We start from the raw sequence: 13557 nt of genomic DNA, 5'->3' as shown, positions 1-13557 counted from the left end.
TTGTATTTAGTCCCAGCAAAATAGTGATTATATGAAAAATAGTAAATAAAATTAACCAATATTGTGCAATTTAATTTCAAAAAACAATTACTAGACACTGTGCATTATCCATTTTACACAGAAAACAAGAAGAAATGGGTCTTGTTCTACAGTTTTTAAGTTGAAAGAGATGAGAAGTACATCAAAGGTTTCAGTCTATACTTAGATTTCCTCTCATGTTCTATAAAAGCAAAATTCCCTTGTGCAGTCATTTGCTCACATATGTATTAAGCAAAACAATCAGTTAATAACAGATAAGATATACTCTTTGGAAACAAATCCATATGCAAATATTTTGATAAGTTTACCTCAGACATGGCTTGATTGCAAATTTGATAAACAAAAACTCAGAATAGGATAAAGAAAAGAGTCATTTGTCCTTCTCCTTCCTCCAACTGGGAGCCAGAATTGTGATCATGGAGACAGACCCTGTCTCACAAAACAAAACAAACAAAGCCAGGCAACTCCTGGCACGTCTCTGTGCTGCTTAAGTTAAGTGTGTGTTGTATGTTTTCTCCAGAGGAATCTTTCGAAGCCGTTTGTCTTTCTGTGAGGTTTGCTTTCTTGAAACTTATTTGTTTAGTGATTAAATTCATTAAATTGGCTCACCCAGCTGCAACACACATCTCTCTGTGCTAAACTGTAAAGGGAAAAGTGAAGCTTCTTCTCTGAACCCTTCCCTAGGGCTCTGAATATTCAGTTTTCATATTTTGATACTATGCACCCCTAAAATGAAATACAGCTGTTGGAGAGAAAACACTGAACCTTGATATGGTTTGGAAGAGGTTAAGTGGGAGTTCAGATGAACAAAACACTGACTTAGACCCTCTAACTTAGACCCAAACCTGCCTCACATACAATGCATAGGAAAATCGTTCCTTGGCAGTTCTTTAGTGGTTCAAAAGTAGGAGTTTTTAATTCAAGTCTTTTTTTTTTAGCATTTCATAACTTAAAAGCTGATATTAAAAGATGATGGGTTTTTATTTTTTACTTCATTCTGTACATTTCTACCATGATCTCATCCTAAATCATTAAAAATATTTATTACAGAGGGGAAGGAGGGGGGAGGGCCCTGGGTTTATTTCTACAAAGCCAGACTATTGGTGAAATTATTTTGGCCACTCCATGTAGTTAAAAGGATATTTATTTAATGGCGTAACTCACAAATTAAGTGATAGGTAGGTCGCAGGGTCTAGGAAAGGTGTATCTCAGTCCAGCGGCGTTCTCTGGAGCTCTGCTTGGTTCACCTCCAACATTCAGCGTCCCGGCACAGAGAGCACACAGAGAGAGTGCTGGCCCATCCTGCTCTTGGGTCTCCAGGCGCCTCCCCTTGCCCCACCTCGTAGGCGTGACAGTTGCCAGAGTCTCAATGGGGGTTGGAACTTCCAGATCCAAGCTGGAATGGCTACCCACTACATCTCCCCCTTTTTGTCTAAATAAGAAGGTTCTAAACTAATACAAGACTATATTCAAAGGAATGGTTATCAAATATTGTCCAAATAATGAGGGATAATGACCTAGACAAGGTGTAACTACAACCAATGCAAACAATATCAAGCAAGAAACACATACTAAAATCCAGAGAAGTATAGAGCATAGGTAAATGGCATGTTATAAAGATCATTCAAAGGTGTCCTATCCTAAGAACCTGAATCTAATACTTAATATGTTCTATCTAAGATATTATATATACTAAGTTGTAACTATAACTGATAGTCTTCAATCCCATCAAAGACCTGAGAAGGAACATAATGGTACCTGAGAAATGGTAGATGGATGCAAGACTAGATACTTATAATTTTTCTTAGTTATGATAAAAGATAAGTTAGATATAAAACCTTAAACTCACAAATATAAGATAGATAGGATATCTTTAATATTGTATCTGTAACTCTTGTTTGATAATTGTTTTGTCATATGTAATTTTACCATGTTAAAGTTAAAACCTTCCTTTAAAAAAAAAAAGAAGAAAAGGGGAAGTGCTGTGGATATCACTCTATATAAATAAAACACCGATGGCCAGTGACCAGACAGGAAGTATAGGCGGGACAAGGAGAGAGGAGAATTGGGGAAACAGGAAGAAGGAGGGAGAGACACTGCAGCCACCGCCAGGACAAGCAACATGTAAAGATGCCGGTAAACCACCAGCCACATGGCAAGGTATAGATTTATAAAAATGGGTTAATTTAAGATAAAAGAACAGTTAGCAAGAAGCCTGCCACAGCCATACAGTTTATAAGTAATATAAGCATCTGAGTGATTATTTTATACGTGGATTGTGGAACTGCGGAGCTTGGTGGAACCTGGAGAGAAGCCCTCCAGCAACACCAGACCTTTCAGAGACCTCTGAGGTTTCCATAGTGGGTCTTAAACTGGTGACCACTGCACTCAGCATTCTGATCCAGTCTTCCTTCCTAGCATGTGTATTTTATTAAGAAGCGGAGAGTTTTGTTTCAGTAATCCCAAGATACAGAGCACAGAACAAGTGTCTGACAACTTTAAAAGACTCTTCTATTACTGGAGTTATTCAGCCTCACCTAGTGACATGTGACGTTGAAGATTGCATGAGCCTGTGGTGAGGGTGTATTCTACTCATGGTAAAGCACTCTGCGGCATCCCTATCTTCTTCTCTAAGTATGGCCCTAGCTGCTGCCCTCATTAACAGTTTTGACAACCAAGAAGACAATACAATCCCAAGATGAGAATTAAGAACCAATGATTTAGAAGAGAGATTAAAAGATTCATTAACTAAATTAATTATTTAATATAAGTTGTCTTTCTATTTGTACAAATGAATTGACTAAGAATTGCATTTTTCCCAAATGGGAGTTTGTCAAGAAATAATGAGATTCTCTGAAGAAGGAAAAAATATCTAAGAGAAGAAAATCCTATTTTTTGGCATACTTAACTATAATTTCCAAGTAATGATGACTTTTTAAAACAGTGTTAATAATGGACCCTTACTTTAACTAAACATTTACATTCACAAATTGAAGTAATCACTAACATACAAATAGTATCTTCCTTCAGCTCTCACATGAGACAGCTTTATTTTCTGGAGTATCTACTCTCCCAAGCCCGAGTTAGCTGTCTCCAGTACATTCTTCCATAACCACGATATGGATCATTGGTTCATCTCTGCACTCATTTTATGTTGGGGCTCACAATCTCCAATCTCTGTGTGTTCAGTGATAAGACAGATGAGTAAATAAATGAATGTTAGATAACAAGGCAAGCAATGATGGAGACCAACACTGAGACTCAGTGCCTCCAAGATACTGAAGAGAGGTCAGAGATGGGAACACTGTGTGACAGGAGCACTCCCGGGTCTGCCCCAGCTCAGCCTTTGATGCGGTCCCCATTGCACTGTACCATGACAACCAACTGTGGCAAGTGCTGCATCCCTCCTCTGTGTGTTACGGTGAAAAGCTCACGACAAGGGCCTGACCGTGAAATGGGAGTCAGGGACTGGGGGTAGCTTGTTGTGTTCAGAAAAGCATCTGAAGTTAGCAGACCTAAGTTCAAATCCCTTCCCTGGCTCAATCTAAACTAAAGGTGATCTCTTTGTGATCTGAAACGCCCAGAGGAATGGCTGAGAAGAAGATCGGAAACCTGCAAGAAAATGACTTCAGGTGACACCTTCTGAAGTAGAAGGCAGAAGCAAGACTGGGGAGGGACGATCACAATGCAGAGCCGATCAGATCTGCACTAGCCTTGAGGGAATGCAGAGCAGACCTGCCCACTGCACCACTGCACAAGGAGGGCTGGCTCTTTAGCACCATAACACATCCCAGAAGATCAGAAAATGAAGGCAAGGACTGAGAGGAAGTGCTCTGATCAAAGGAAGTTGTGGTGCTTTCTGAATGAAGAAAGACAGGGTTGGTTTGTTTGTTTGTGTATTTGTTGGGTCTCTCTTTTCCTTGTGGTTCATGGACCACCAGGCTACAAGGAGAAAGGGAGCGGAGGTAGCATGCAGGTCTATGTAAGGCCTGTGAGTACAATGGAAATAGCCTGCAGGGAGTCTGCTTTAGTGTTATTCCAGGGTGAGGGGAGATGTTCTGGATGGGAACAGCAGCTGGGGCATCACCTAATTTGCATCTGGCAGCACAGTCTTATCGTACAGCTGGGAACACAAAACTTAACTACTTTATGGGTGCCAGGGGGAGAGCATCTGCCGGGGTCCGCATCAAAGGTCAGGCTTGAGATTGGTTAGGCATCTGGGCTTAGGCACAGCTTCTTGATAAGGTCAAGCCTCCAGACCAAGAGACACTATCGAGGTAGGGAGGGAGCCCTGATAGAAAGGGAGTCCTCTATTTTCCTACAAGCTCAGAGAGCTGTCCAGACATGGTGGACAACCTTAAGTATAGGGTACTCCAACATCTATTTATTTGTTTGTTTTTAGGTGAAACAGAAAGAGACCAGGTTTCCCAGTTACTTTTTGTTGTTAACACAGTTTAGGGTCATTTGGGAAGAGGGAACCTCCACTGAAGAATTGCTTCCACCAGAGTGGCCTGTGGTCATATCTGTGAGAAATTGTCTTGATTGATGTTTGATGTGAGAAGGCCTAGCCCACTGTGAGCAGCACCATCCCTAGGCAGTTGGGCTTGGGGTATATAAGAAAGGAAACCTAGCAAGCCAACAAGCAGCATTCCTCCATAGTTCCTGCTTCCAGGTTCCTGCCATGAGTTCCTGTGTAGGTTCCCTCAAAGATGGACTTTAGGAGGAGTGCAAACAGCTAGCCTGATAAAACCACAGCTGCCCTGTTCCAGGTAGTTTATACAGGCATGAGTGCCACTTACTTCCTGCTGAGCCAGCTTGGAGTCTGCTGGCTGCTCCTGGTGATTGGTGATGCAAGACCATCAGAATGCTGGGGGCCAATGAAAAAGAGACAACGCAGTTAAGAGAGTCTCTGGCTGCCAATGGGAAATCGGGAGTGGGTATATAGGTTTGCCCTATATCTACAATAAATGAGTCCACTGCTTGCTTCTCATCTGACTTCTGGTGTCTGTGTTGTTGATGCCACACCTTTTCACCCCCTCCCCAAGGGGTGTCTAGATAGTGCAATCTGCAACAATGGACTATGACCAGGAAAAGTAAAGTGAAACCCTCTCCTTCCAGTTACTTTGGTCAAGACAACAGAAAAGCAAACTAGAGAAACAGGCTTTTCACTCTCCATGGTCTTTAACTTTCTTGGTAGAGCAAGTAGGTAGAGGCAAAGATTTGCAGCATAATTTTGCTATTTGAAGATCTTTGCCTAAGTCTTAAACTTTGAGATAACTTTTTACTAAACTTTTATATGTATGTACATGACAATGTTAAAACATTAACTTAGTTTTTAGGTATGGAATTTTATTATATTATTTAATTTGAAATTATGGGATGTAGTCCATAAATGATCCATCTTATAAAGATTCCTCTTTTCTGCCATTCTATGTATCCATATGCCAAGTACTACAGACATTGAGACTATGTACTCATTTATTCATTCATGATTCATTTATTTATTGAAACAGAGATTGGCCTCAGCCTCCTAACTACTGACATTACAAGCACACACCACCATGCTTTGTTTGAGTTCTTACTTTAATAGAGGCCAGAGAACTTTGTGTTTCTACCAACATCTGGGGTTGGGGGGGAGGGTTGTGAATACATGACCTGTCACATCACCCTTGTGTGTTCCGAACCAAGTTAAGACAAATGCTGATCTGTTCTATATGTCTCCCATGATGCCACTGTATTAAGAAGAAGCAATTGTATAACTACCATGAAAGCCCAGCAAGTTGTGGTTTGTTTTATATTGGTTATATTTTTATCTTAGAAGAAATATTTCATCTTCATTCTTCAAAAAATTAAACCTTTATACTCTTCCTGTAAGTTTTTTACCTCTTTGGGGGTTAATCTTAGTTACTGGGAAGTCATATTTGTTGGCATGACCTACTTGCAAGACTGATATTATTGCTAAAGCCTTGCCCTAGGCAAGTGCTCTTTCCACCTTTCACAGTTATGTGGTAAGGGTTGATGCTGCTGCTCTGTCCTGCCGTTTGTTCCTACATCGAAGCCACCTGAGCCATTCTGCTTGCTAATACAAGCTTGGGCCAGAAGTCATACTCAGGCTTTCTTTGAGCATCTGAGCCTCACCCAAGCAAAGAATCAACAAAATCTTGTGCACAGCTTCCCCACCTGCTATTAGTGGGGAGAAAAAAACACTCAAGTTGTATCTCATTACAGGACAGCACGGAACTGATCACTTCCCTGTTGCACAGTGGAGCAGATGTCCAGCAAGTGGGGTATGGTGGCCTCACAGCCCTCCACATTGCTGCAATAGCCGGTCACCCAGAGGTGAGTCTTGCCTCCCTCATCTGAGAAGAAAAGAATATGGCCTGCCTGTCTTTTCTAATTGTTCTTGCTTGTTTGAAACACTGGCTTTTCACAGATCCTAGGAACTGTTTTATATTTTATTTAACTACTGGACATGCTCATTTACTCTGACAGTAAAATTTAGCTATATAAATGTGATTTTATACTGAGTTCAGCTCATTATATAACAATGTTCTGAACCATCAATTAATATTAAGATGTCTGGATATAAGAGGTGTTGTGCAGTGATTGAGAGCAAATGCTTTGGATTCAGGCAGCTCAGTCTCCATAGCTTTCTCTTCTAACTTTGAGGAAGTTACTGACTCTCATGACCTGCTTTATTTGGAAAACAGTAATAGAGGATTGGGATATAGCTCAGTGGTTGAATATTGCCTTACACATGCAATGTCCTGGGTTCAACTCCTGAAAAAAATGACTGTAGGCTCATTACAATGTTTAATTAAATTTTTCCACACAACACTCTGGAGATTGCTTCCTACAGAGCAAAGAGAGATGCAAGTCTCTTTTCTAGTCTATTCACTTCTACATCACTTGCAGAAACAGTGCCGGGCGGTGGTGGTGCACGCCTTTAATCCCAGCACTCGGGAGGCAGAGGCAGGTAGATCTTTGTGAGTTCGAGGCCAGCCTGGGCTACAGAGTGAGATCCAGGAAAGGCGCAAAGCTACACAGAGAAACCCTGTCTCGAAAAACCAAAAAAAAAAAAAAAAAAGAAAAGAAAAGAAAAGAAAGGAAGGAAGGAAGGAAGGAAGGAAGGAAGGAAGGAAGGAAGGAAGGAAGGAAGAAAGGAAGGAAAGAAGGAAGGAAGGAAGGAAGGAAGGAAGGAAGGAAGGAAGGAAGGAAGGAAGGAAGGAAGGAAGAAAGGAAGGAAGAAAGAAAGGAAGAAAAGAAACACTCATTAACACGAATTGTACCCCGGACTGTCTGAGTGCTGGTTGGCAGCACTGACAGCAGACCCAGGACCCAGGTCTCCATTCTGTGCTGCAGAGCCGTAAACAAGAAGTCAGACAATGAAGAGAAGAAAATGTTGCACAATTTGAATCACCAGTAAGGACTACAGATGATAAAGTGAGAAGTGGGAATCATTTACATATGTGTATGTCTAAGGGTCTGAAGGATGGTGATAGCGAGCCAGTGGCCAGAGGCAGCCTTGACAGTGGAGGAGCACCAGCAGGAGAGCGAATGCACACAAAGGCTAGGAGGAACCACAGGAGCCACGGGGCTGTGCTGGAGGCAGCGTCAGAGAAAGTCATGAGGACATATCCAGATCTCGTCCTAACTTTATCAAAGTATTAAATTTTAAACAGACTACTGTGACAATATTGGTTAACTTTACAAATACTCATGAGTGGTTTTTATTGTCCCTGCTAAATTAGATATCATATCGCGTCTCCTGAGAGAAATTGTCTTACAGGCACAGACTCCCTGGGTAAAGATCTGTCTTGAATCCTGGCCATTGTTTTCAAGGCCCCACTGCTTTCATAGTCTGCTAAGACATGCCAGACTGGGAAACTCACTGAAGTAATAAAGATGCTTTCCACCTCCTTATTAAATAGTTAAAATTATCACCTTCCACATTAAACTGCACATTTTCCAGGAACACACAATCCCTCAACCAAGTGTGAACAGAGACATAAATAAAACCATATAAAACATCTATGGAATACATTTGAGCCATATCTCCTAACAATGCCACTCAATAGGTCCTCACATTTAACAGTCTCTTGTTGAGAATAAAAGAATTTCCTTTATGTTATTCTTTCTCAATACTATAAAACCTTACTCACTACAAAATTAATCAAGGGATCCAGATATATTGTAAATATACAGAGTCACTTTGCACTACTTACAAGGAGAGATAAAAATCTCAGTAAATTCGCTTAAATGCATTTTCTTCTCCTCCATAAAAAAATTCAACTAAAGCCATAAACATTAAAAAAATCTGAGTAGGGGAACTGGGGAATGAAGGCTGCACTCCCATGAAAGTCCACCCTTTAGAGAGACCATGTATTTGCAAGGGGTCTTTAGCAAGCTGGTCTCTTCACAGTGTCTTCAAATGGCTGTGTCCTTGGGCTGTAACTCGGACACAGACAGAGCATCACACTGATGTCACCTGATCAGGGCAAACTTTACTGAAATTATTTCAGGAAGGTTTCTACCAGTTTTAATTTCTTGGTGTGTTACCCAATTTCCCTTACACAGTGGACAAAGCTTAATGACTCCTATAGTCAATAACCGACTGTTTGTTAGACGGGTTTAGACAGAGCATCTTTGTCCTCTTCTTATACCTTACTAATTAAATTATTGATCAGATAAAAATAATGATGTAAAATGCTACCTACAAACAAAAACAACCCTAAAATCACCATATTCAATTATAAATTTTTGAGCTGGAAAGATGACTCAGCAATCCTCATGGAAAAGAGCTGAGTTCTATTCCCAGCAACCACATCAGGCAACCCACAACCACCTGTACCTCCAGCTCCAGGGGATTTGATGCCCTTTTCTGGCCACCAAAGGCCATGCACATTTGACATGAACAACTGGACACATGTGCCATTTACACACATAGACAAACATCAATACAAATTTTAAAAGTATGTTTAAAAATGTAAAGTTTGTGGCTTATTCATTTCAGAACTACCAGTTGCAGTGAATATTTTTAATATATTCTTCTCTCGGTCCACATGAGAAGGAGTCAGCTGCTCCAGCATGTTGGTTTTGGAATGAGTTTCCAGTGTAGCTGTGCAGTATTCACGTCATGGCCTTTCCTTCAGTGTGATTTCCCTTCCTGAGTTTTTAGTTAGCCAGAGTCACCTGCAGTCTGGAAACATTACATGAGAAATTCTAGAAATAACTGTTAAGGTTAGACTAAGTTTTATTGTAGTATGTTGCCGTAACTGTTCTATCTTATTCTCTACTTACTCACTGCACTTAGTTTATGAAGTAAAGCAAACCTCATCATAGGCATGGATATCCAGGAAAGCCAGGTGCATAAATTTCAGTGCTGCCCATAGGTACCACAGAACTCACATTCTGTGAATAAGAAATGATAACTTTTAACTGGTAATTAACTAATGGAGAAGTTTCCTTTTACTATATATCCTTTAAAGTTGTATGTGCAGCATTGGAAGTAGGAATCATAACAACAGTTGAATTAGGCTGAAGAATGGAAGAATGAGTTCAAAGAGGATCTTTAAATCAGAGGCCCCTAATGTTCTAGGGAGCTGGGAGAGACTGCTGTCTCAGCACTGAGGAAAACCAATGGGATGAAGCATCTGGGTATGACATGGGCAACATGTACAGTGTCCTTACTGAGCCAAGCACAGGTGGTACACACTGCTCTATTTTACTCTTGAGGCAGTGGGTGGGGTGATGCCACTGGATGAGGGGGGGCTGCCTTTCATCAGTAGTGAAGGCCTTTGTTGCCCACCTTCTCTGTGAAACAATGCATGATACTGGGTCTGACAGGACCCTTTGTCTCCACATATCAAATTCAGACCCTCTATTAATGTCTGTCCCCCTGTAATTACAGTGGGTTCTGTTAAACAATTTTACAGTGAAATCTCCATTGACTGAGGCAGCTGTCTGCTTCAATAATGGAAGACTGCACAGGCTGCAGGTTCTCAGACATGCGGATTGCAAGCTGAGGCTCAGATGTGAATTTACTATGCTGTAAAAGGGAGGAAAATATCGGTTGTCTATGGCTCAAATGTTTCTCTGATTAATCCATCTATCAATTCATATACATATATTGATTTATACAAGGCCCAGACAATCAATAAACATGCACTGAACCCTCTTCCCTTGGGGCATGGGCATGGACATACATCACACAATCTTTTGAGCATGGAAAATAGAAGAGAATGGCTTAGGTTTGCTATTTCTCTGTTGCTGTGATGTGCTGTTTGGTGTCCTCTGAGAATAGCTAATATTAATCTCAGCTTATACAATGAAGAAACTAAGGATTGGAAAGTTGAATGATGATCACTGTGTAGGGCATTCAGATAGTGAAGAAATTAACAAGGCAGGAGTGCACCTGGTCACTGTCAAAGCACTGCTCTCACCTTAAGGGGAATAAGAAACAATTTATTCTGGAGCCATTTTGAGTGACCATGGCCTGGGCACACACATTTAAGCTACCCCAAATTCCACATTCCAAAATAGAAGCAGCTTCATGAAGTTTTTAGAAATTCATAAATCAAGTCAAGTTTAAAATACATTGGTGAGTACACCAGAGACACATGCACACTGACACTGGGGGAGCAATTCTATAAGTCCAAGATACTATCTGATGTCATTCTTAGTGTTGTGCAGAGTTAATAGCTTCCAGAGGGTTTTATTTATCATTAATAGATGTGAGTGCAGAGTGGGGCACGGAACAGCATTCCAGAAGGCTAACACCAGTCCAAGGTAAGGTAATTACACTCTGAAGGTGCAGAATTCCAACCTCTCCACAGCACTGAAATTCCAATTGTTCCATCACTCTCTGCAGACACAGACTCCTCCCAGGAGTGTTTTGGACACAGCTGGACAGAACTTCTTTTCAGGAATTTTCATTCACATAATCCAAATTCAAAGACACAGTTTTATAAATAATGGGACAGTAATCCACAGTGACTCATACTTATTACTTATTATTAAGTAGGACTTATCTTCACAAAACACAAAGAAAATGTGTTCACATAGCCACAAATAAAGTTCAGGAATCACTACACCAACAATTAAAGCATCATTGACTGAATCAAAGAGAAATTTACTTGGTCCTTATTGTCTGATGGCAAGGACTCAATAAGATATAATGCACACACACACACAGACACACACACACACTCACACACATACATATATATATATATATATACATACATATAGATAGGTAGATAGATAAATAGAGAGATAGACGGATGAATAGATAGATAGATAGATAGATGATAAATAAAGAGACTCATACACACATACAGAGATACACACACCGAAAAACACACACACACATGTACACACACACACACACAGTGCTCTGTTCCTAATCATTTAACTCTGTAGAATGTTCTCAAACTGTTTTCCCTGCAGTTCTTTCTGCATCTACCAGGAGACTAATCATCACCAGTAGCAGTAGGTTACTTTCCAACAGCAAAGGAAAACAAGACAGCAGCCAAGACCCCATATACGATGTAGAGGGTGGAGGGATTCATTTTTCAAAGATAGGCATAGGTCTGGAGAGACCCCGGGAAGGTAAAGGCATCACATTCACCTTGAAGATATTCTGTCCTGTGGTGGTATTGTGTTCCCCAATATATTGTGCACCCTAATAAACTTATCTGGGGCCAGTGAATAGAACAGCCACTAGATATAGAGGCCAGAAAAATGGTGGCAGAGTAGGCAAAGGAATTCCAGATTGTAGAGAGCCCATTGGCTGAATTACTTTGTTAATTGCTTTTAGGTCTGTTGCCATTCTCCATTTACCTGATTTCTTTTTAATAACAAATACAGAAGAATTCCAAGAGCTGGTTAATTCTTCAATATGTTGAGCATTTAACTGCTCTTATACCAGTTCTTCTAAAGCCTGGAGTTTCTCTGTTGTTAAAGGCCATTGTTGACCCCCTAATGGAGAGGTGAGGTTGGTAGCTATCACTGTTCCTCTGATCTCTAAGGCTTTCACCCCTATATTTGGCTCTGTGTTTTTCATTTAATAAGGTCATTTAGAAATTCGTCTACACTGTCCTGCCAGTTCTCCTTTTAAGCTTGTAAACACTCACCCAAGCATGGCTCAAAGCACTTCTAGTTATTTTGGAACTTCAAGAAAATATAGTTAATGGTTTTCAATGCAATCTTAATTAAATCATCTCAGGGTTTTGGTAGAGAGTTTTGTTTACCAAAAAGCTCCCAGTGCCCTCCACATTACTTCTCTTGCAATGGCATTAGTCTTCTCCCCAGAGGTACAGACAAAAGAAAACTTAAGTTGTCATGTATGTTTGTTTCTTCTATCTCTCCACCTTGCTCATATGTTCTCCTTTTTTCTGATGAATTGATAGTGTAATAGGACTATATCTGCCTCCAGTATCTTGTGAACAAATAATAAGACAAAGCAATTAAAAATTAACACATTGAAGGGATAGCTGTTGGGTTTGAGCTGGAGGCTGATGGGGCTACACCCACCTGCTGCCACCTCTTTCTCTCTCTTCCACAGCTGTGGGAGAAATGGCAAGACTTCCACGGGCACCTAGTCTGAGAATCAACTACCGCCTTCTAATAGGTGCCCTCATCCCAGAAGAGCAGCAGGCACCCTGATGCTCACTTCTCCAGTGGAAGTTTACTGGCCCTGGCTCCCAGGCTCATCTGCCACCCAGGAATCGGAGACAGGCTAACTGCAAACAGTGCTATGGAAATTTCCCCGTTCTGAGACCCATAATAAGGAAGCCCTGCTTCATCTTACGGAGCTGAAGTCTCTTCTGAGGCCCCACTATGCTCTGTTAACACAGAGTTCTGTGTTAATACCCAATAAATGACCAATACGTTTCTTACACTAAAGACATTCTGCCTCAGAGTCCCTCTTGAGCCACAACCCAAGACCTTTCAGTAGAAACTTTATATCAAATAATATACAGACTTAAGCCTCCTTCGGGACTTTCTCTTCATTTTTATCAGGCAAAACAAACAGAAAACCAAAAACACGGGGGAACCCAGCAAGTCATTTTAGATGATAAAATTAGTAACTGTTAAAGTCCTCATGGAGGCTAGCTACCCTTTTCTCAGGCCAAGAATGGCTCGGTCATCTCACCTGACAGAAATGCAAGCTTGGAGCATGATAGATGGAAGCTTAACCCATGCCAGGAAAGCATTCTGTTTATGCAGATCTGAATCTTCACAATAAAGGCACAATGGTGTCCTGGTGTCTCTGTAAGACTGTGATATATTTCTGATTATGCATTACAGATTTAACACCTCTGTTGTGCAAAACCATACTGCACAAGTCAATGTCGCTTTAGCAAGGTCACAGAGCTGGATAGATGTCTTGACAATCTAATTTCAGAACATGTTCATCCCTCTGGAAGTAAGACCTATAGTCGTCATCTGCCAATTCATCTTACTGACCCTCCCACCCTGGGTTCTCCCAAACATTCAAATTTATGAGATATTGCC

At 40.8% G+C, this 13557-nt stretch overlaps 1 protein-coding gene across 10 annotated transcripts in view; it reads left to right on the top strand.

Annotated features, from left to right (window-relative positions):
* Tnni3k (TNNI3 interacting kinase) overlaps positions 1 to 13557 on the top strand; it is a 263899-nt gene that overhangs the window by 21528 nt on the left and 228814 nt on the right. For 9 of the 10 annotated variants that reach the window (XR_013052441.1, XM_076575282.1, XM_006974909.3 and 6 more), the window contains exon 5: positions 6268 to 6378. The exons of the other annotated variant lie outside the window; for it this stretch is intronic. Coding sequence is in view for 8 of the 9 variants with exons in the window: in XM_076575282.1 (XP_076431397.1) it covers positions 6268 to 6378 (111 nt within the window). In the remaining variant the exon portion in view is untranslated. The remainder of the gene's footprint in view (positions 1 to 6267; positions 6379 to 13557) is intronic. 10 annotated transcript variants of the gene reach the window in all.

The sequence above is a fragment of the Peromyscus maniculatus genome, chromosome 6 (assembly GCF_049852395.1).
Source record: "Peromyscus maniculatus bairdii isolate BWxNUB_F1_BW_parent chromosome 6, HU_Pman_BW_mat_3.1, whole genome shotgun sequence".
In the NCBI taxonomy this organism is placed as follows: domain Eukaryota; kingdom Metazoa; phylum Chordata; class Mammalia; order Rodentia; family Cricetidae; genus Peromyscus; species Peromyscus maniculatus.
The sequence above is the reverse complement of the archived record's forward strand: the minus strand, read 5'-3'. Positions and strand labels throughout refer to the sequence as shown.